The following is a 25,000-nucleotide window of genomic DNA, read 5'->3' as shown; positions in this document are numbered from 1 at the left end:
ATTAAATAATATTGTGGAGGACTATAAATACCGTGACAATAGGACGAAGGATAAAGGGGATACTCTCTGTACTCTCTGGTATGTAATATGTAGTGACTAAAGTATTATCCTACTCTATAGTCAACCAAAAGAATATGGATTGCATAAATGTCTGGTATATGTAACTCTGTCCAGGTTAAGATCCTAGAGATTTCCCACTTAACAGCACAGCTAAATATGTAAAGTTGCTCTGGTGGTATTGTTTGATACTAGCACAGGGGGCATAGAAAGGTCTTTTGACAATGAAGTGGGGCAAAATAGAACACCTGTAGTTCCAGACCTCCAATTGAAAGAGATGCCTAGAGGACTATATTGTGCCTAGTTTGAAGGGTACTACAGCCACTAGCTGAAAATACTGATGGTCAAAATTGAACAGAACATCTTAAAAATAGTGGATTAAATGAAGACAAACATTTTAACGGTAGGTGCATTTTGGCCAAACTCCATGGACCTCAGTAGAACTGAACAACTTCAATAAGTGTCTGACAAACCTAATAAAACTATTGATGTCCTATATTGGATATAAATTGTCCTCTTTTTTTAATCACTATAAAGACTATTACATTTTTTTCAATGGGTATTGAAAAGAACAGACCCTACATTAATTAGTTAACAGGGTCATACATATTTGAGACTTGAAGGAAAGAATAAACTTTTCATGCTTCTCTGGAAGATAAGTCCACCATACCTCCATTAATATGGGATGACAACTTGTTTGAAGGTTTTTCAGAGGAGGGATTGAGCATTTAGGCCTTGTTGGGTTTGTCCCAAAAGGCTTTTCAAAAATCTTGTGTTTTTTTTAGATTATTATGACTATAAACGGTGAGAGGAATGTTGGCAGCGAGTGTTAGATACCTGAAATCATCAACAAAAAGTTGATCTTATCAAGTGGAGAAAGATTATTTTCCCATGTAAACTTCCTTATGAAACATTTTTTCCACTAAATGGTAGGGCAATCAGTTTACATGTATTTTTAAACTGGCTAGTTAATTAAATCTAGAGCTCAAAATAATTAGACACTGACTATCAATGCTCTTGATGATAAACCAAATGGTCCCACAAGTTAAAAGAAGGGACCAACCAATTTAAAAGGTTTAGTTAATGCAAACTGTACACATTTATTTGTGTTGCAGTTTGTCTTATGGGTGTAAACTATTCATTTTTTTTGTGAGGGCGTATCTGGAAAAGTTTATAAATGGTTTTGTGGTTCTGAAACTTAATTTACTTCAAGGGCAGGAGGATGACCCTAAGTGATTTATTTTTGCTATAGGGGTTAAGGACATATTTATAATCTTTTGGAGTAGCTGCTAAGGCTAAGATTCAAAACAATCCTTAGAACTGCTGCTTTCTGAGACAGCAGGGGGTGTAAAATATAATTTTAATAATTATTGCATATTAGGAATCAGAAGGTCAATTAGAAGATGAAATGCTATGATAACCCACTATGGGTAAAAAAATCACTATGGATCAGATTAAAGTGTTTTAGGATTAAGTCTATGAGCAACCCCTTTTGGATAAAAAAAACTGTAATGGTTGTTAATGTTAAAGATGGCAAACTTAAGAGCCCTATAGGGTGAGGAACAGACCTAAAGACCGTCAATGGAAATTAGGTAGATGGAGTTGTAGCCAATGGAAACTGCATAATACAATAGTTGCAAATGTTGATGATGACTATAAGGATGTAGTTTAAACGTACATAAAGCATACAGAGAGTGTAAGAAGTTAGCCAATCTTTGTCTCTAGATTAAATCAAATAGTATTAGTATTAGGGGAATCTGGCACACTGTATTTAATATTAAAAGAGCCAGTACAAGTTGTACCCTGTAGAAAAGGGGAATGCTAGAGAAGAAAGTGTGACAGATGTCTATTTCACACATCAAAACATGACATAAGTATTATAACATTCCGCATAATGAACTCACAGTAAGGGAATTCAGGGCAAGATGCCCCAGTTAGAAGATTCTTAGTTATATGTGCCATGGGGAGAATGGAAGATATTTGCACTTTACCTAAATGGAATAAGAGGGGTTGGGGAGATCCATCTAAGGAGCTATGGTATAATAGTTACACTTCACAGGAACGAGAGGTGGTCATAGCAGTGTTTGTAAGTTGAATCCATAAGAATAGTCAGAGAAATAGAAAAAGAATAGTCCTCCAAGGGAAGAAGCTCTCTTCAAGCAGACACTTCAAGAAACTTGAGGGAAGCAGAAGGGAGCAGGATTGTTTTCTAAAATATCTTTCCTCATGATGTGGCTTAAAATTATCCACATGCCAATGAATCCTGATTCACGTACTCTCATTAAGAATGTGATAGGAGTTATAATTTTATGTTTTATAGAACTAAAAATCATGGCCATAAAGTTAAATTAAAAAAAATTAAGAACCTAAGGCAGTGATGAATTATTATTACATACCTAGCAAAACCAATTAGTACATCAATTTTGTTATTGCTTTTTGTTTGCTTATTTTGTTATTGTGTTTAAGAAATGGATTTATGCTTTCTGCTTTTTGCAACAGGGATTATCTTGTCTATATAGCTGTTAGCTAATACTTTCTTTGCTTTTTAAGATTTAATTTATATGATGTTTCTCAACTCCCTCAAGGACCAGCAACCAGATATACAAGTTAAAATCGTATATCTGCTCAAATAAAGGTAGATATGTTAACCCTTTAAAGACACAGCTTTCAGTTTGCTCAATTGTTTTATGACGGAAAAATTATGTCCTTAAGAGGTTAAAATGGCAAGATATATATATAAATGCTATTTTAGTGGTTTGAAAAATTAATATAAATTAATAGAACTTAATAAAAAGATATATACATATTACATGTGTAGTCTTAAAGAGCTGTGGCACTTAACAGTTTTATATTAATCTGCCCTGTATTTTTTTGTAACATGTGCCTTTCTAAGCAAACATTTGTTTATAAATGCAAGACAGAAAGAATGAAAGAGAGAGATGTTTGCCATTAAACTCAAAAGCAGAGGCTTTTCATCAAATGGGTAAACTACCAGTAAGAGGTAAATTGAAAGCTATTGTTCTCAATCTACATTCTAACCCCCCCCCAAAAAACTTTACTTTAAAATATAAAAAATAATAATGTTTTAACAGCCAAGAAAAGAAATGTGTAAAAATAAATGACAGGTAGAATTACAGGGAACAAACAAAATATGCAGTAATAGCAAAGAAGCAACAAACTGATAGGTCAGCGCATGCAATGACAATGATGACGTTTGAGGTAATGAAACTGCTGTTGCATGTATTTTGTTAGAGCAATAAGCACAATAACATATGTTATATGCACCAAGCAGATGACCGTAAAATGAGATATGCAGCAAAAACACGGTAGACCTCCAAGCATTGCTGAAACAGAAAGACCCTATGCATTTTACAGTCTCAACATGGTGAATATAAGTTGGAGCAGGCATGTATAAGTGGCACAACAGCTCATACCAATTATACATTATGGATGAAAGCAAGCAATGTTTTTTTAATGATGAAGCATAATGTTGAGTGAAAGGTGAAGCAAAAAAAAAAAGAAAAAAGAAATTTGGATTTATAAGAATATAAGGGTTTAGAAGACAACATATATACACCATGGCATTAGTGTATGACCATAAAATGCAAGAAGGTGATGGGGTGATATGTAACAAACCTTGGAGAAATATCGCATCCTTGCTGCATAAAGGCACCCAGGGAAAACCAAAGGCTGTTAAAAATTCCAAATTCATTTGGAGGATCAGGAGGATTCTGAGGGTCACGAGTTTCATCGTTGTCCTCCAAATGCCATTCATATGGGCTGAACCTGCTCACTAGGAAAAGAACTACACTGACGCCAATGTATGCAAAGACTATACACATCCAGATTTCATAGGCCAAGGGATCCAGAAAGGAGAAAACTCCTGGTTTAGATTTTTGTGGTTTCTTAATCATGATGGAGATTCCAAGGCTCATAAATGGTTTTGAAAAATCAATCACTTCTTCCCGTACCAGAGTAATGGTGAGAGGGGCGACAGCAATATCTGCTCTCTGAAATCAAACAGAATATTTCAATAAGTGATGTTACATACCATATATACAATCAAAGTCAGATATATAAAAATACAACCTCATTAAACTGTGCTGACATACTGTTCCCAAAAACTCTGGTGGTGTGAATAGTTTTAGTGCTACCCATTTATATTTGTGCTACCTTTTACATTTCCCTTTGTCAGATACCGTTTAAATCCAGACACCAAGAACTCCTGTAATTATTTTTATTACAACTTGATATATTTTTTAAAAAATTTTCTATAGTGTAGTGGTCCCCCTGCCTCCCCCCTCCGATGATCATTATCTAGGGCCCTCCACCCCACCTTTTTTCTGTAGTGTTGCTCCTCATCCCTCTGTGATACAAATGTGATATGGCAGGCCATATAGAGTGTGATTATTGTGAACCAGTCTTCTTGGCCTATATGAATCTATGTAGTGGTTAAAAAAATCCTGAGTTGCTGACATGGCATAGACTTGAAGCTTATATATAACTTGTTTTGATTGAAAAAAAATGCTGAACAAAACAATATGTATTCTAAAAGAACAAATGACTCATCCATGGTTGAGACATTTGTTGGACCCGATACATCTGGACAGGAATAAGAGACACAGACAGTTTCATAACCTTTTTTTTTTTTACAAAAACTTAGAAGTGTATATAGAGGATCTGGGACTTTGATTCATTGGACTTCTCAATCCAAGGGCAGAGTTTCGTTTGGATATAAACTAAAACTCCCAGATCTTCTATATCGTTCGGGCTGAAGTTGACGGGAATCCCCAGCCAAAGTGGGACATATATGATGCACTATCTGGTGATGTAGTGATTTTTTTTTTATATAAACAAGTTGTTATTATACATTATTATTTAAGATTGTTCTTTTCTTTTGTGAATAAACTATTATACCTTTTAAGAATAGCAAAGAGTTCAGTTATTGCTTTTAGCATATGTATTAAGGTATACATTTTATTAGGAAATACACCCTTCTTCTCCCTTTAGTTATTTTTTCTGCAGTGTAGGGCCCATCACACTACCTCCCCCTCCGCTGCTGGAACGCCCACCTCCTCCCGGTTACCCTCAAACACGTCCCGCCTGCACCAGCAGTTGATCGCTACAAGTGGTGACACACACAGTGTCACCGTCTGTAACAATCAGGCACCTTTAACTTTACAGATGAAACTGCTGAAGTTTCCTGCAGCTCGGACATATTTATATACATCATGCGGTTACAATAAGTAAAGTACCGCATGATGTATATATACACGTCCTATTGGGTTAAGAGGTTCAAGAAACAGTCTAGTCAAAATTAAACTTTCATGATTCAGATAGGGCATGCAATTTTAAACAACTTTCCAATTTGTCGGAACCTTTAATCACATCTATATCACTTAATTATTGTGCTTGTCGAATTCGAAACATGACCAACATATATGTTACAAGTATTATGTATTTGATCTGTATTGCTTGTTTGTTTTCCTTTCTCTTTCTTATTTGTTTTCCTTCTTATGTTTTATAACTCCAACAGTTGCTCACACTAACAGTTGCTCACACTATTTTAGATCCATATACTTAACAATTTCACCTATGGACTATATTGGACAGTTACATTTTGCATAATGCTACTATTTCATTGGTGGTCGTATTTCAATATCGGCCATTTTCATTGCATTTTTTGTACTGTATGGAAGAATAATTTAATAAAATGTTTTACAAAAAGTAAAAAAAGTAAGTAAAAAAATGTGACCTGTCATTTATTATTCATGCTTAAAATGTAAATCAATTCATTCTTGTATAATAGAATTATTGATAAAAGCTGATTCTGCATTTCCCAAAAAATATAAGAGGCAAGATCTCTGCATTATGTGATTCTTCTTTTTTATTACAATCATAACTCAAGCATGAAGTCATTTAAAATTGCACATCGTGTAAGCATTTTAAGGAAAGTACTGGTTGTTGTTTCTTTAAAGTAAGGGATTCATGATTATTTGATGACATACACACAAGCTAACAATCCATAACCCAGAAAGCATCTAGCATTAAGCTTTTAAGGCCAATTGCGCTGGTTGATATATGATTTGAAAACAGGGATGTAAGCATTTTTAAGCAAGACTCGGGGCTATTATTTTTAAAGTATTTCTTAAGAAGGTAAACACTGGTACAAATGCAGCTAAATACTGTGTAGAATATTTCAAAGGGAAAATAACTGCTTGCCAACTAAAGAGCTAAAACATACATATAATGACCAGCCTATCAATATACTAGATTTTGTTTACTAACTAAATTGTTTCCAGATAGTTATAGTTCTGGATTTTTTTTTTTTTTTTCTTGTTAGTGAATTTATATGACACTTGTAAATTAGTTTTATAGTATAATGAAGAAACATGCTATTCTTGCTACGCTACCCCCATCAAGTTTAATTGAGATAGATCCTAGATACAGGTTTTATCCTATTACCTGCAATAACAAATATATATAAAAACATTTCTGTATCAAAACATAGACTGTACAGGCAACATAGCTTCTAAATGGATAAATTAAAGGCTAGATTACAAGTAAAGCGCTAATTTATCGTGCAGCAAACGGGCAATTTGTTCAGTTTACGGGCGTGCGATAAATAACTAGCCATTATAAGTAGCAGGTTATTGCTACTGCAAGCTCGCTGTAGGAATTAGCGCTCAAAAAATTAACCGGAGTTCAGACCTCTGGTTCATTTTTTATATGTGCCACAACTGCCCCAAAAATATAGCGTAGTGTGCCTTAAAGGGACAGTCTACACCAAAAATGTTCTTATTTAAAAAGATAGATAATCCCTTTATTACCCATTCCCTGTTTTTGCATAACCAACACAGTTATATTAATATACTTTTTACCTCTGTGGTTACCTTGTATCTAAGCCTCTGCAGACAGCCTCCTTATCTAAGTGCTTTTGACAGACATGCAGTGTAGTCAATCAGGGAAGACTCCTAAATAACTTCACGGGAGGGAGCACAATGTTATCTATATGACACACATGAACTAACACTGTCTAACTGTGAAAAACTTTAAAAATGCTCTGAGCTAAGAGGCGGTTTTCAACGGTTTAGAAATCAGTTTGAGCCTAGCTAAGTTTAGCTTTTCAAAAATACCACCAAGGGAACAAAGCAAATTTGTAGATAAAAGTAAATTGAAAAGTTGTTTAAAATTGAATGACCTATCTGAATCATGAAAGTTTAGTTTTGACTTTACTCTCCCTTTAACTAAAAAAATAAGAGTATCTTTAAAATAAAAATAAAAAAACTGCACAAAGCAGTTATAAGGGGTTAAAGTTGGTAGGTGTGGGGTGTTAAAAACATTTACATTGCAGTCTATGGGGGACTGTGTGTTTGCTATTAATATATACAGTATGTACATATATGCTTATATACATATATATTTATATGTTAAAGGGACAGTCTAGGGCATGCAATTTTAAACAACTTTGCAATTTTTTTTATCATCAAATTTGCTTTGTTCCCTTAGTGGTATTTTTTAAAAGCTAAACCTAGGAAGACTCAAACTGATTTCTAAACTGTTGAAAACCGCCTCCTAGCTCAGAGCATTTTGAAAGTTTTTCACAGTTAGACAGTACTAGTTCATGTGTGTCATATAGATAACATTGTGCTCACTCCCATGGAGTTATTTAGGAGTCTGCGCTGATTGGCTAAGCTGCATGTCTGTCAAAAGCACTGAGATAGGGGTGCAGTCTGCAGAGGCTTAGATACAAGGTAATCACAGAGGTTAAACATATATTAATATAACTGTGTTAGTTATGCAAAACTGGTAAATGGGTAATAAAGGGATTATCTATCTTTTTAAATAATACAAATTCTGGTGTAGACTGTCCCTTTAATATGTGTATATACACATTAACAAATAAATATATATGTATATATTCATATTTATTTAGATTTGCTGCCCATTGCTGCATGACTTACCCCCTTCGCTGCGCTAGTTCTCATAACTAATGGCATGAGAACGAGGCTCCCATTGGAGCATATGGAAGCGCGTTCTGAGGAGGGCAATGCTTCCATGCAATGCAAATGCGAGGTAGCATTCGGATTGCATCTCACTTGTAATACCAGCGCACATTTACGTGCGCTGGTATCACTAAGTTAAGTGCAAATATTGCTGTTGTGAAAGCAACATTTTGCGTTCAACTTGTAATCTGGCCCTAAATAATTTCTTCATTACATTATGCAATGGGGGAGAAAATGTGCATTTTATAATACTTAAAGTAAACAAGAGAAGACAGCGCCTCATAGTGCAAGTAGGTTCCGAAAGATGGAGTCACAATAGGAGAAAAACAGTTGTAGATATACTCACAAGAGCACTGGCACTCTTATATAAAGAAGTGCGAATGAGCAGGCTGACGTTTTCACAGCAGTCAGTACGCTGAAAAGTGGATGGTATCCAAACTTCCAAGGTGCAGCTGTGGGCTCTCCTCCACGGGTCAAGAAGGGATCGTCTGGAGCAGCGCGGTGTTGAAATCAGCAGCTTTCACTGTGTGCAGCATACATTTGGAGCTAGTGTTTCGCAAAAGTGTCTCTCAACGGAGATGTTATGAAAGGAAAAACTTTGTGGAGGCAACAAAGTTTGTAGCAATAAAAAAGCCATAATAACTAGGCTTATATAGAAAGGTGTAAAAACAATTTATTTTCAGAGCTTTAAACGCGTTTCTCGGCCACAAGCTCCTGGCCGTTTCTTCAAGTATAATGAATTACATATGTAAGTAAAGAACAAGTTTAAAAAGGGTGCCGGGACATTTCATTGGTCAAAAATATACCAATCCTAGCCTATGATACATTGTGTACAAATCTAAAATGTAACAATATCGGAACAAATTACATAGATATAAAATAATAGAAACTTCTTAGCTAGATGATTAAAACATAATTGATGTTAAAAATATTATAGTTTGCATCTAAACAAAAACCTAAGTACATTTGATCTATGAGATATTTTAGGACATCGCATATATAAAAGAAAATACTTATAGAGAATATATAAAATTTGTTTATATTTTAACGTTGTATTCAATAGTGCCATTACCAATTTGGCTAGATAGACACATTAGTCCAGATTCTATTTCACGTTCATGGTTTTACTATTTAGTTTTGTTTGTCATACATTATTTTTCTACAGACAATTCCATGCATCCACCATGGCATATATTTTTGATACAATTTGTTAGGTTCTCTGACACATTCCCCCATTTATATTTATAATTATGAAATTTTCTTTATATAAATACATAACAATGTATATATATTTCGTACATACCATCTATCTATTTATACTATTTATTGCCTTTTGTTGGTCTCACATGATTATAAGCAACCTCCATGGTCCTTTGATGCACTTTCCATCTCTTCGCTTTTCTTCCTAAAAATATACATCACATTCTACAATACTGCATCCAACCTTTATGTGTAAAGGGGACTGCTTTAAATAGCGCCTCTGAGATATACAGCATTTATCCATCCGTTTGCCATGCCTGACTGAGGACTAGAAATATAGCCTCAGATGGCTTAGTATATTCCAACATGCAATTTAGGGAAGAATTATATATAATACCACATAGATTTTGGTCCTGTCTTTCTACACTTTCTTTGGGATTTAAAAGTGCGAGTAAAAAACATTTTTATCCAATATCCTTTTGACACCCTATTATTTTATATTTTTTTTAATGCATTATACAGTTGTCAGAAGGTTGATATGTCAATTTTAATATTTTCCCCACAAACGGGAGATTTGATGAAAACCTTCCCATGATCTCTATATACAAAAAAACTCTCAGTATTTGCATATATCTTTTTAAATTTCAGTCTGTGATTTACAGCAGCACGGATTAGTTATTATGTACGCTGTTATTAGTTTATCTTAAATTTCACAACCGACACGTATCAATTAAATCTTTAGACACTATTGAATACAACGTTAAAATATAAACAAATTTTATATATTCTCTATAAGTATTTTCTTTTATATATGCAATGTCATACAATATCCATAGATCAAATGTACTTAGGTTTTTGTTTAGATGCAAACTATAATATTTTTAACATCAAATATGTTTTAATCATCTAGCTAAGAAGCTTCTATTTTTTTATATCTATGTAATTTGTTCCGATATTGTTACATTTTAGATTTGTACACAATGTATCATAGGCTAGGATTGGTCTATTTTTGACCAATGAAATGTCCCGGCACCCTTTTTAAACTTGTTCTTTACTTACATGTGTAATTCATTATACTTGAAGAAACGGCCAGGAGCTTGTGGTCGAGAAACACGTTTAAAGCTCTGAAAATAAATTGTTTTTACACCTTTCTATATAAGCCTAGTTATTTTGGCTTTTTTATTGCTACAAACTTTGTTGCCTCCACAAAGTTTTTCCTTTCGTAACATCTCCGTTGAGAGACACTTTTGCGAAACACTAGCTCCAAGTGTATGCTGCACGCAGTGAAAGCTGCTGATTTCAACACAGCGCTGCTCCAGACGATCCCTTCTTGACCCGTGGAGGAGAGCCCACAGCTGCACCTTGGAAGTTTGGATACCATCCACTTTTCAGCGTACTGACTGCTGTGAAAACGTCAGCCTGCTCATTCGCACTTCTTTATATAAGAGTACCAGTGCTCTTGTGAGTATATCTACAACTGTTTTTCTCCTATTGTGACTCCATCTTTCGGAACCTACTTGCACTATGAGGCTCTGTCTTCTCTTGTTTACTTTTAGATACTCTGTTTGATCATACAGTTCCAAGACCAGCTGCCTGCTGCACTCCAATATCCTTACTGTGCCGAAGTCTCCATTTAACCTTTAGGGACACTAACGGTTTGAGATACCGTTTTCAAGCACTTCTTGGGACTTCCACACGATAAGCATTTTTAAATATCAATTGTTGTTAATATATAGATATTGCATCTCAGTTTGTAATTGCTATCAATTGCCATTACTATTATTTTTACACGTGATATCATTTTTGTCTTCTATTTGAGATATCTCATTGTTACATATCACACATATTTTATGTCACTTTTTTGCCACATTCTGTGACTGCTTTACTTACTCAGCAGTTTTGTTGTTCTTTATTATAGAGTTTAGACTAGTTATTCTGGCTATATAACACGCTCTTATTTGAGCGTTCTGGCGCACTCTATCACTATACTGTTGTATGGTTTTTTTTCTTTCATTTTATAATACTTAATGGTAAGTTAATGGTGAACAAAAATACAGGATAAAAAATAATATATGTAATATAAAAGTTTAACACCCGACGATCAAAACTAATAATGTTCCAGTAACCAGCTGGTCTTAATGAGTTCAGTACTGCTCTACTTTGTTCTTTTGTTTTCTAGTCTCCCGAGAAAACTTGGTACCACGCAAAACATGCTCCATATTGCCTAACTTAATTCAAGATTGAAAAACCCAAGAATGGGAGTGTTGGGACCCCACCCCATAGGTGCTGTCTGCTTACTGAGCTCCATACTATCTGTAGGCGCACTCAGGGATGGTTCTAGACCAAGATATTTGGTGGTGAAAAAAAAGATGACCAATGTCTAGGATGCATAGGGTATTTGTGGGACCTTATCTTCCACTACCCATTTCTGCATGTATTTATTCATGTATTTATTTATAAAACATTTCTAATTTATCTCCTTTCCTTTGTAGAGAAGTAGACACTTCCTTGCTGTTCAGTATTTTTAAAAACCACCACAAAGGAGAGTTATTGGCATGTAAAAACTCTTGTTTAAAGGGACAGACTAACCCAGAATATTTATTACCCATTTCCCCAGTTTTGCATAACCAACACAATTATATTAATACACTTTCTACCTCTGTGATTACCTTGTATCTAAGCCTCTACAAAATACCCCTTATTTTTTTACAGACTTGCATTTTAGCCAATTAATGCTGACTAATAAATAACTCCACAGGAGTGATCACAATGTTATCTATATGGCACACATGAACTAGCGCTGTCTAACTGTGAAAAACTGTCAAAATACACTGAGATAAGAGGCGGCATTCAAGGGCTTATACATTTGCATACGAGCATACCTAGGTTTAACTTTCAACAAAGAATACCAAGAGAACAAATCAAATTTGATGATAAAAGTAGATTTAAAAGTTGTTTAAAATTGCATGCCCTGCATTTGTTTAAAATTGCATGAATCAAGAAAATGTTATTCTGACTAGACTGTCCCTTTAAGGTGCCCTTTTTCCCAGAGACTTACTGCAGAGATTTCCTTTTAAAACCATAAACAGGGAATGCATGGTGTTATAAATGTACAAAATCTGATCTGTTCACAATGCAAGAGGAAGAGTTTAGTGTCCAAAAAGTAAGCCGCACAAAGAGTAGCAGAATATATAAAGAACATTTTTAAGCCATTTTAAATTTTTATATACAAATTGTATTTAAGATTTTCATGGCAGTTTAACATAATTTTCTCTGTTTCTTTAAACAGAATACAAATTGGGTTTAGCATTAAAAGTTGATTTATTATGATTTAGATAAAAGAAACTGACTTTGAATAAGATGAATAAATAGCAAAATGATTAACACAAAAAAAACGAGGGCAAACATATCATAATCTCTAAATTTAACGCAGCTGTGCTACTTATCAAAGAACACAAGGCAGAGCAGTCAGCTAATTGGATGATGTAAATTTGTCTTGCTACCCAAGGAGAAAAGATGAATTCAAAACACGGAAACACAGCATCTCTCTCTACAAAGTGTTGTACAGCAGATTGATAATATGAGGGGGATAAAAAATGTAAAAATTAGGTTTATTTAAGTGTTATAAATACATTTTGAGATTAAAATAAAGCATAGAAATAAATTATTTATAGCAATAAGAAATGTTTTGGCATGTACATAAAATTGCATACATTTTTATTATTACTATTATTATCATCATTTATTTGTATCAGAAAAAAGGGATTATAAAAATGTTAGCACAAACTTTTACTAACATCGGTAGAGTGCATTCCATATTGCTCCCTTTTTCACTTCCATATTACAAGTGGAAAATAAAATGTTAGCGCTCAAGCAAAAACCTTGGGCGCATTAACATTTGGAGGTTGCATGGTGCGGCCTTACTAAATCTCACACCTAATAGCCAAACTTTAGGCTCTGGCTTTCACTTGAGAGCTGACCCAAAGATGACGTTAGAAAAGAAGGAATTGTCTTCTTCAAAAATTCTTGAACTATGGCCTCCATTATATATGCAGCGTCGCCCGCAAAATCCTCTGCCGCCAGATTTTATGCGATTTTGGTATTACATATACGGCGTAGCATACAAGTTACACGCGTATATTTCACTTGTTGCTCGCAATTATTACTCCCATAAGCTAACATGGGATTGCGTCGTAAATCGGTATCCAATATCCAGCGCAAGGCCTTACGTGGTGAAAATGGAGAAATCTTTTACCCATAAAAATCAGCCGTAGCAGGCCTTGCGCTGAGTATGGGAGCATAGTAACTCCCGAAATTGCCTGCAAAAATAAACTAACACCTAACGCATGCGCAATGTCTATCTAGCTGTCAACCGCAATCCCCCACCGCAATAACTAAGAAAGTCTATTAACCCCTAAACCGCCATAGCCCACAACGCAATAAACCTAAGCCCTAACCTAACCTAACCCCCCCTGAATAAACTAAAATTAGCTAATTTACAAAATACTAAAGTTACCATTAAATATAAAAAAAATTACACTACTTCTAAAATACAAATAAACTAAGTATAAATTAAAGGGGCAGTCTAATCAAAATTCAGGAGTAGACTGTCCCTTTAAGTAAGAATTACAGAAAATAAAAAATAAAATTACAAAATTGTAAATAAATTACACCTAATCCCTATGAAAATAAAAAAGCCCCCCCAAAATAAAAACACCTCCTAATCTAATCAACTACCAGTAGCCCTTAAAAGGACTTTTTGCAGGGCATTGCCCCAAGATAATCAGCTCTTTTACCTGTAAAAAAAGTACAATACTCCCCCCAACATTACAACCCACCACCCACACACCCAACCCTACTCTAAAACCCACCCAATCCCCCCTTAATAAAACCTAACACTACCCCCTTGAAGATCACCCTACCTTGAGCCGTCTTCACGCAGCCGGGCACAAGTGGACCTCCAGAGGGGCAGAAGTCTTCATCTGATCCGGCCAGAAGAGGACATCCAGACCGACAGAAGTCTTCATCCAGGCTGCATCTTCTATCTTCTTCCATCCGGAGCGGAGCGTGTCCATCTTGAAGACATCCGATGCGGAGCATCCTCTTCCATCTGACGGCGACTGAAGAATGAAGGTTCCTTTAAGTGACATCATCCAAGATGGCGTCCCTTCAATTACGATTGGTTGATAGAATCCTATCAGCCAATCGGAATTAAGGTAGGAAAACTCCTATTGGCTGATCCAATCATCCAATAGGATTGAGCTTGCATTCTATTGGCTGTTCCAATTTTATGTATTACAATGGAAGACTTTGCTAACAGTCCCTCTGCTGTATCACTGTATTAATGTTTTTTCTTCACTTTTGGTGCTGGTGTGTCAGAGAATTTTGAAAACTCTTGAATGTGATAAAAGCAACATATAAAAAATATTATTAAATATATAAATAATACCAATTCAAGCAAGACATATTTTCCATTTAAAGTAATTAGCTTTCAAAATCCTTTTGTATCACCAGATCTAAGTTTAACTTGACATCTCCCACCAAGATTAAAAGGTTTCAGATATTAATGTAAATTAAATCTTAATTTTCAGTTTACACTCTAAAGTTAGAATGAATACAGTTTTATCTTTATTAAGCCATACCATTATTTTCAATCCATATTGTCATATTTAGATTTTTTATATACTTTAGGCAGCAGAATGAGTCATGTAAGTCTAGGCCAGAGTCTTTTTCTAACAATTTTTTCAAGCACAATTTGACTAATGTTTTCACCATAATCTACTTACCAATGACAAGTGAGGGATGAAACCTGCTTTTGGAACAGCTACCTTGCAAAACCAGTATTTTAAAGAAAGCATAAAACAGAGTTGCGCCTCATGTTTGGATCAGCATATTCAAATATGAGCATGCGGATATTCAAGCCAAATCGGTACTCATATTTGGTATAAGTACACTTATGTACTGATAGGAACAGGCTGATAACTCTGGGTGTATCAGCTAACCCTCTCCTTGCTCCACCGAGGTATACAGGTGCATTCCATCCCACTACAGAAGTAGGTGACTCCAGGTGCTCAGATGCAATGTAGTAATAGGTCACCTGGAGTCCCCTACTTCTGTAGTGGGTTGGACTGCACCTGTATACCTCGGTGGAGCAAGGAGAGGGTTAGCTGATACACCCAGAGTTATCAGCCTGTTCCTACCAGTACATAAGTGTACTTATACCAAATACGAGTACCGATTTGGATTGAATATCCGCATGCTCATATTTGAATATGCTGATCTACACATGAAGCGCCCCTCTGTTTAATGCTTTCTTTACAGTTTTACCCTGATACGTCTGTGAGGAGGAGAGCAGCCGTTTGCACTTGTTTCCCTTTTGAATATCACGGACAGTGCACAGTATTGCATTTGAATTGGGACTTTTTATTAATTTTGACATTTTCTGGTTTTTCTATATATGTACATATTCTTGTATTGATATTTACTCATGTGTTATATCTCTTATAGTGTGTGCCCCCTCGTTACCCTGTTTCAGAAACCATTATTTTGTAATGGTTTGGACTGGGGACATAACTAGATATTGGTGGGATCTGGTCAAAACTTAAATAAGAGTCCCCTTCTAGCAATTCCTTTAATAATATTACATAATGGTGACCAGGGAGTCGCCACAGGCAGTATCAGATTGGTAAATGGGCCAGTTAAAGATGGAGCCAGATAGGTTATGGGTAGGCATGGGCGAATGTGGTGGAACGAATAGTCCTGTGGACATTGTTTTGGAGAATCGAATGTTGATGAGAATGAAAATCCATTAAAACTTTGTAATCTAATGTTGTTTCCGGCTTTTGAATGTTACTTTCATTTTCAAATGTTCATAATTAGATTAAATATTCACATTCAAAGACGTTCAATAGTGCATATGGTAGAAGATTTAGTAAATTGAAACATAATAGATACAAATATATCAATTCAATATTTTCTATTTCTAACCTTGCATAATTTGAATATTACATTTAAAGAGAGCACTAGAAATACTATTACAAATAAATCAATTCAAAATTTTCTAGCTCTAGTATTCGAATTAGAAAAGTTTGAATCGAATATTACATTACATAAAGATAGTATTAAAAATACTATTACATTAAACAAATGTTAGAATATTGTACAAACATTCAAAATTCAAAACGAATGAACATGTTAAAATTCATTTCATTTTTCGAATGTTGCTAAATATTTGCCCATCCCTAGTTGTGGGCTTGGTAGGCATTCTGGGCTTAGTTGATCCATGATTTCATCAAGTAAAACTAAAATAATTATAGGGATGGGTGAGTGGTGTGAGGACAGGACCATCTTAATTTTTTTTGCTATTTATTGTAAATATATTCACAAATAACACAAATGCAGACACATGTTTATTCATGTTATTTATAGCAGCAGTGTGCTTAGGTTTCAGGCTGCCCTAGGTATTGGCAAATCTGTTACTGTCCAAACTTCCCCCAACACCTTCAAATTTAGTTCATATTTTCTTCATATATTTCTCTCAACTGAAGGTCGGGGGCGCATGTATGAGTCACACAACCAAACTAGACAACCAGGGATTATTGATACTTTAAATAAAATGGCTAAGTAAAAATAAATAAAACATTTAGAGCATACTGGAATGGAAATACATCACTCCATAGAACAATGCCTCAAAATGTGCGGCCTTTTAAGACTGCAGCTACTGAACTAGCATTTCAGGCGGCTTGGGTGAGCCTGCAACACATGGGCCACAAAGCAGCATCCACAATTTTATAAATGGGGCCCAATGGCATCAGATGCCATTGGGCCCCATTTATGAAATTGTGGATGCTGCTTTGTGGCCCTTGTGTTGTAGGCCCTTACCCCTCCACATAACCCATGTGTACATAGGTTATAACTAATGGCATTCATTTATCAAGATATCATAGCGGCCACAAAACATTTAGGCCTTGATATTTGGAGTTGGCCACTGAAACTTACTATTCTTGTTAATTTAATATATTTATTTATATCTACTCATGAAAAAATGATTCAGTCAAGAAATGTTTTTCAATTCAACATCAATATATTATTAACATCAATATATTTGCTTTTATGTATATATATTATGTTATCAAGTAAACATTTTACTTTTGTTTGCAGATACTGGTATTAAGCAGATTCATGGCTTGTGCTGTAAGAGCAAAAAAAGCACATCTAGAAATCTGTTCCTGAATAACTATGGAACTCCAGAGGCAGTAATTTATTTTTATAGCGCCCTTTCCCCCCAGTAAATTATGTAAAAATTATTAAGTATGTGGAAATGCTTTTTTAAATGAGTCCCCATGAGAGTAATGGGACAGCAGGACAATTCTAATAGGAAAGAAATGAGATAACATTACAGTCAACCACATCAGGCATGCAGACTATGCTTTAGAAAAAAAATCAATGCTTTTCTTTTGATATGGCTGAATATGATGCCAGTTCTTTAAACACACGGGCACAGTCAATACTTATTGACTTATGTAATGGATCAATCAATTCCTATGACAATACATGACCTCTGAAGGACTTAAAAGTAATTTCAAGCAAAAATTAATTTACTGTTTAACTAAAGGGTTGTGTTCTCTGAAAGTCAATTTTTGTTCAAGCTGTGATAATACCACAGATCTTATAATTTGGAGAAAAGAAGTAAAATGGAAAATGAATGCATCTAATATAATAGCTTTTAAGTGCGAAATCTTTTGTATCAGGAAAGTTCATACAGAAGCACTTAAAGCCACATTATTGGTGATTATTTTTCTCTTGTTTTTTATTGTTGGGAAACTGCTATATAATAAAAGCCAATTGAGGAAACACTTTCGGCTAGATTACGAGTTTTGCGGTATGAGTGAAAAAGCAGCGTTAAGGCTCTTTTTCACTACCGCTGGTATTACGAGTCTTGCAGGTATAGGTGCACCGCACACTTTTTTGGCCGTAACGCAACGTAACTACCGCAGCTTTCAAAAAGTCCTATTTCAATGGGACTTCCTTTGCGCCGGTATTACGAGTTTGCCTGGGAGGCCAAAAAGTGAGTGGTACACCCTATACCGTCAAGATTCGCACTGCCACCTGAAAATCAGTAGTTATGGGTTTTATGTTACAACGCTATAACATAAAACTCATAACTAAAGTGCTACAAAGTACACTAACACCCATAAACTACCTATTAACCCTTAAACCGAGGCCCTACCGCATCACAAACACTATAATAAAAATATTTACCCCTAATCTGCCACTCCGGACATTTAGATTGCATCAGCCAATAGGAATTTTACCCCTTTAATTCCGATTGGCTGATAGAATTCTATCAGACAATCTGAATTCAAGGGAAGCCATCTTGGATGACGTCCCTTAAAGGAACCTTCATTCTTCGTTAGCCGTCGGAAGAAGAGGATGCTCTGCACCTGATGTCTTGAAGGTGGTGCCGCTCCGCACCCGATGGATGAAGATAGAAGATGCCGTCTGGATGAAGACTTCTGCCGGCTTGGATGAAGACTTCTGCCGGCTTCGCTGAGGACTTCTGCCGCTTCGTTAAGGATGGATGTCGGGTCTTCAAAAACTGTAAGTGGATCTTTTGGGGTTAGTGTTAGTTTTTTTTAAGGGTTTATTGGGTGGGTTTTATTTTTAGATTAGGGTTTGGGCAGAAAAAGAGCTAAATGCCCTTTTAAGGGCAATGCCCATCCAAATGCCCTTTTCAGGGCAATGGGGAGCTTAGGTTTTTTTAGATTGTTTTTATTTGGGGGGTTTGGTTGTGTGGGTGGTGGGTTTTACTGTTGGGGGGTGTTTGTATTTTTTTTTTTTTTTACAGGTAAAAGAGCTGATTTCTTTGGGGCAATGCCCTGCAAAAGGCCCTTTTAAGGGTTATTTGTAGTTTAGTTAAGGCTAGAGGTATTTTTTTATTTTGGGGGGCTTTTTTATTTTGATAGGGCTATTAGATTAGGTGTAATTATTTTAAATATTTGATAATTTCTTTTTTATTTTGTGTAATTTAGTGTTTTTTATTTTTGTAATTTAGTTTATTGCATTTAATTAATGTAATTTATTTAATTGTAGTGTAAGGTTAGGTGTTAGTGTAAGACAGGTTAGGTTTTATTTTACAGTTATATTTGTATTTATTTAAGCTAGGTAGTTAGTAAATAGTTAATAACTATTTAGTAACTATTCTACCTAGTTAAAATAAATACAAACTTAGCTGTGAAATAAAAATAAAACCTAAGCTAGCTACAATATAACTATTAGTTATATTGTAGCTATCTTAGGGTTTATTTTACAGGCAAGTATTTAGTTTTAAATAGGAATAATTTAGGTAATAATAGTAATTTTTATTTAGATTTATTTGAATTATATTTTAGTTAGGGGTGTTAGGATTAGACTTAGGGTTAGAGATTAATAACTTTAGTATAGTGGGGGTGGCAGATTAGCGTTTAATAAGTGTAATTTAGGTGGCGGCGACATTGGGGCGGCAGATTAGCGTTTAATAAGTGTAATGTAGGTGACAGCGACATTGGGGCGGCAGATTAGGGGTTAATACGTATAGGTAGGTGGCGGCGATGTCGGGGCAGCAGATTAGGGGTTAATAAGTGTAATGTAGGTGGCGGCGATGTCGGGGGTGGCAGATTAGGGGTGTTTAGACTCTGGGTTTATGTTAGGGTGTTAGGTGTAAACATAACTTTTGTTTCCACATAGGAATCAATGGGGCTATGTTACGGAGCTTTACGCTCCTTTATTGCAGGTGTTAGGCTTTTTTTAGCCGTCTCTCCCCATTGATGTCTATGGGGAAATTGTGCACGAGCACGTAAAACCAGCTCAAAGCAGCGCTGGTATTGGAGTGTGATATGGAGCTCAATTTTGCTCTACGCTCCCTTATTACCTGCTAACGCTGGGTTTTTGCAAACCTGTAATAGCAGCGCTATAGGTAGGTGAGTGGTGACAATTACTTGCAAGTTAGTACTGAGCAGCTCTTACCGCAAAACTCGTAAACTAGGGGTTCTATTAAAATCTGCTTGCAGAAGTCTATGAAAGGTATATGTGAGGTTTAAGAATTTACAACTATTCCAATCCTAAGAAAACCTGTTTTGCACACCATCATGAAAATGGCTCATAGCTTTACACTTCAAAAACCCATACAATAATCTGCATTAAAAATCCTCCCCTGCGGTATTCCAGTCTATCAAAATCAGTGTCACATAATTTCTAGATTGATATATTTCTGAGGCATTAACCTTTAAGAAAACATATGTTGGCATTTTTTATAGTGTATTATATTTGCATTTTGAGTAGCTATTTTAATGTTAATGGTTTTAAGCATGTTCTCATTACATTTTAATAAACACAATTGGGCCCCAGTTTAAGAAGAAGTCCGAAACTATAAAGTTTACACAAAAATATGACCTTCTGAATGTTCTGTGCATGAATCAATAAGACGTTAGCATGTTTTAAAAGTGCAGCCAGCGCCATTATTGATTTCCCATGATTTTCATTAACTGAGTATTTTTAAAGGATTACTTTCTGTTATAATTTTTAAGCTAAACAACTAACATATTAAAGTTAATAAACATTAATTAAAACCTACTGACCTATATTTTCTCCAATACGAAGTTTCATAACATTCTAAAAGTTATATCTTTTATTCGCCGATAATGTCCCGTTATCCTGCCCACTATTTTCAGCACTGAGTGTTCAAAATACTTAAACCAATAACTTTGTGTTTAAAGCGCCATTTTGAAACCTAGGTATTGTAAACAGATTGGTACAGAGCAAAGGATACCCACGGAGTGGGTTTGGAAAACAATTAAATTTGCAGACAAGATTTCTGATATACGGTAGAGATATGTTAATGAAATGCTATTTGCTATTGATAAAAAGCGTATTTGGGGTAGTTAGTTAGTAACAGGCATAGAAAATATTTACTTACAGTGGCCCTTTAACTTGCGTGTTAGTTTTTGGAAATCCCTTGGAAAACCACAAGAAAAGGCCAGAGAACAGACAGTTTTGTAGTTTTTCATGTGGTTGTTCAATTAAATGTAGGAAAAACGTATTCCAGAGACATATCTCAAGTGATTTAAAGGGACAGCCTAGTCAAAATTAAACTTTCATTATTCAGATAGAACATGCAATTTTAAACAACTTTTTAAATTTGCTTTGTTCGCTTGGTATTCTTTGCTGAAAGCTAAACCTAGGTAGGCCGATATGCTAATTTCTAATCTCTTGAAGGCTGCCTCTTATATCAGTGCATTTTGACAGTTTTTTTTTTTTTTACAGCTAGACAGCGCCAGTTCATGAGTGCTATATAGATAAAAATTGTTCTCACTCTTGTGGAGTTACCTAGGAGTCAGCAATGATTGGCTAAAATGCATGTCTGTCAAAAGAACTGAAATAAGGGGGCAGTCTGCAGAGTCTTAGATACAAGCTTATCACAGAGGTAAAAAAGGTTATTAATATAACCGTGTTGGTTATGCAAATCTGGGGAATAGGTAATAAAGGGGTTATCTATCTTTTTAACCCCTTAATGACTACATCACTTTTCCATTTTCTGTCCATTAAGGACCAGGGCTATTTTTACATTTCTGCAGTGTTTGTGTTTAGCTGTAATTTTCCTCTTACTCGTTTACTGTACCCACACATATTATATACCGTTTTTTTCACCATTAAATGGACTTTCTAAAGATACCATTATTTTCATCATATCTTATCATTTACTATAAAAAATATAAAATATGAGGAAAAAAATTGGAAAAAAACACACTTTTTATAACTTTGACCCCCAAAATCTGTTACACATCTACAACCACCAAAAAACACCCATGCTAAATAGTTTCTAAATTTTGTCCAGAGTTTAGAAATACCCAATGTTTACATGTTCTTAGCTTTTTTTGCAAGTTATAGGGCCATAAATATACTGTAAGTAGCACTTTGCTATTTCCAAACCACTTTTTTTCAAAATTAGCGCTAGTTACATTGGAACACTGTTTGACATGTGTATATATATATTGTTTTTTAGAAGACATCCCAAAGTATTGATCTAGGCCCATTTTGGTATATTTCATGTCACCATTTCACCACCAAATGCAATCAAATAAAAAAAATTGTTCACTTTTTCACAAATTTTTTAACAAACTTTAGGTTTCTCACTGAAATATTTACAAACAGCTTGTGCAATTATGGCATAAATGGTTGTAAATTTTTATCTGGGATCCCCTTTGCTCAGAAATAGCAGACATATATGGCTTTGGTGTTGCTTTTTGGTAATTAGAAGACCGCTAAATGCCACTGCGCACCACACGTGTATTATGCCCAGCAGTGAAGAGGTTAATTAGGGAGCATGTAGGGAGCTTTTTGGGGTAATTTTAGCTTTAGTGTAGAGATCAGCTTTCCACCTGACACATCAGACCCCCTGATCCATTCTAAAGAGCACTCTTCCCTCCCCCACCCCACATTTGTCCACGCCATCTTAAGTACTGGCAGAAAGTCTGCCAGTACTAAAATAAAAGGTATCTTTTTTTTATAGCATATTTACATATGCTGCTGTGTAGGATCCCCCCTTAGCCCCAACCTCCCTGATCCCCCCAAAAAAGATCTCTAACCCTCCCCCTCTGTCTTATTGGGGGCCATCTTGGGTGCTGGCAGCTGTCCCCCACCCCCTCCCAGATCCCTTAGATTACTTTTAATTCCACTTCTAAAAAAGAAATGTAGCGGTTCCCATCCGCTCCCTCCCCGTGCACGCGCCCGCCGCCTCCCGTGCGCGCCCCCCCGCGTTCCCGCCCCCGATCCCGCCCCCCTCTCTGACTTTGAAGCCATCGATGGCCGCCCACCCGCCTCCCACTTCAGCTCCCACCCACCAACGAATGCGGCCATCAATGTCCGGTGCAGAGAGGGCCACAGAGTGTCTCTCTGCACCGGAGGGGTAAAAATTGTTATTGCAGGATGCCTCGATATCGAGGCATCCTGCAATAACCGGAAAGCAGCTGGAAGTGATCAGGATCGCTTCCAGCTGCTTTCCAGACCGAGGACGTGCAGGGTACATCCTTGGTCGTTAAGTGACTTTTTTAGAGGACGTACCCTGCACGTCCTCGGTCGTTAAGGGGTTAAACAATACAAATTCTGCAATTAATTGTCCCTTTAAAAGAAAATTATTTTATAATGCAAAAAAAGCAGTGCCCTCATTTGTTAGTGCATATAATGTTTGTATTAATGTGCCTTTCTAACTGTGGGGTTGATCACAAAATATAATTTGATAAATATTTTAAAGGGACAGTAAAACTAAGATTAAACTTTTTAGGATTCAGATACAGAAAACACTTTTATACAGAGAATACTTCTATTGTCTAATTTGCTTCATTATCTTAGTTGAAAAGCATACCTAGGTAGGCTCAGGAGCAGCAATGCTTTGACTTTAGCTGTTGATATGTCTGTTGATATGCCTCTTGTTATTGGCTCACCAAATGTGTTCAGCTAGCTCCCAGTAGTGCATTGCTGCTCTTTCAACAAAAGATACCAAGAAAACAAATAAAATTTGATGATAGAATTAAATTGGAAAGTTGTCTAAAATTGTATGCTCTATATGAATTATGAAAGAGAAAATTAGGGTTTCATGTCCCTTTAATGGCTGTAGATGAGCACCTTTTAATGTGATCACAATCAGCCATTTTCATTGATTATCAGCAGCACATGTCTTTATCATTTTGGTGAAAAATGATCCTATATTTTTTTATCACAATCCGAATTCTTGATACTTTATAAAACATCTATGGGGTCTTTTCTTCACTTGTTGAATTGCACGGCTAACAATACTTACAATAAAAAACCAGATAAGACTTTTTTATATTATTATAGAGTACCCCAAAACGCATTAAATTACCCGAAACCTATTGGACATTAGGAAGCAATGCCACCAAACAGATATAGACGGTTTCTGCTTAATTAAAACAATTAATAATATTTTTTACACTAATAAAAAATGAGCAAATTCAATAACTCAACATATATACATGCCCCATATACCGATAATGCCCCTGTTCAAATCTCTTTAAGTTACATGAAACACAATTCTTTCATGATTCAGACAGAGCATACAATTTAGAAAAACTCTCTAATTTAATTCTATTATCACATTTTCGCCAAATTGATAATGGAAAAGCCCTGCTGATAAAGAGATAGGCCTGTGCAAGCAAACGTAGTGTAATAAAACCCTGTAGCAAATGAACACAGTTTTTATTATTGACTTTTTATCTTCCTTTAAGTAAACAAAACCAAAATCAGCAATAATATTTAGATAGCACCATGCAAGTATTGTCATATGTTGTATAGTAGCTGTTAATAACTCCTTAGAAAATACTTACCCCATACACAAGTTCACCCACCATCCCGTTCCATATTTTGGTTTCTGGATCTCTGGCACCATATTTCCCATCCTCCACGATTGATAATTTGTAATCTATTCCCACATGCCTTGCAATTTCATTTGCTAGATCTACGCAGTACCCTTCATACCTCAAATTTCCGTCTAGTTGTTCATAGTTTTTCTTTTTCATCACATATGGATTTTCCTACAATAATAAATCCCAACAAAACATTACTGATTACAGAAGAAAGAATCTTAAGCCTATTTTTTTCTTTTCTTGTTTTTAATGCATAGTAGATGAAAGGCATGAGTTTTATGACATCAAACATCAAAGAAATCTAAGCCCATTTGGAGGAAG

The 25,000-nt window shown here is 35.5% G+C and overlaps 1 protein-coding gene across 1 annotated transcript in view; it reads right to left on the bottom strand.

Annotated features, from left to right (window-relative positions):
- GRIA3 (glutamate ionotropic receptor AMPA type subunit 3) overlaps positions 1-25,000 on the bottom strand; it is a 662,172-nt gene that overhangs the window by 118,507 nt on the left and 518,665 nt on the right. The window contains exons 10-11 of the mRNA XM_053699114.1: positions 24,641-24,847; positions 3,694-4,067 (exon numbers count right to left, since the gene is read on the bottom strand). Coding sequence (XP_053555089.1) covers positions 3,694-4,067; positions 24,641-24,847 — 581 coding nt within the window. The remainder of the gene's footprint in view (positions 1-3,693; positions 4,068-24,640; positions 24,848-25,000) is intronic.

This window comes from Bombina bombina, chromosome 1 (assembly GCF_027579735.1).
Source record: "Bombina bombina isolate aBomBom1 chromosome 1, aBomBom1.pri, whole genome shotgun sequence".
Lineage (NCBI taxonomy): Eukaryota > Metazoa > Chordata > Amphibia > Anura > Bombinatoridae > Bombina > Bombina bombina.
Note: the sequence above shows the minus strand (reverse complement) of the source record. Positions and strands in the feature narration are given on the sequence as shown.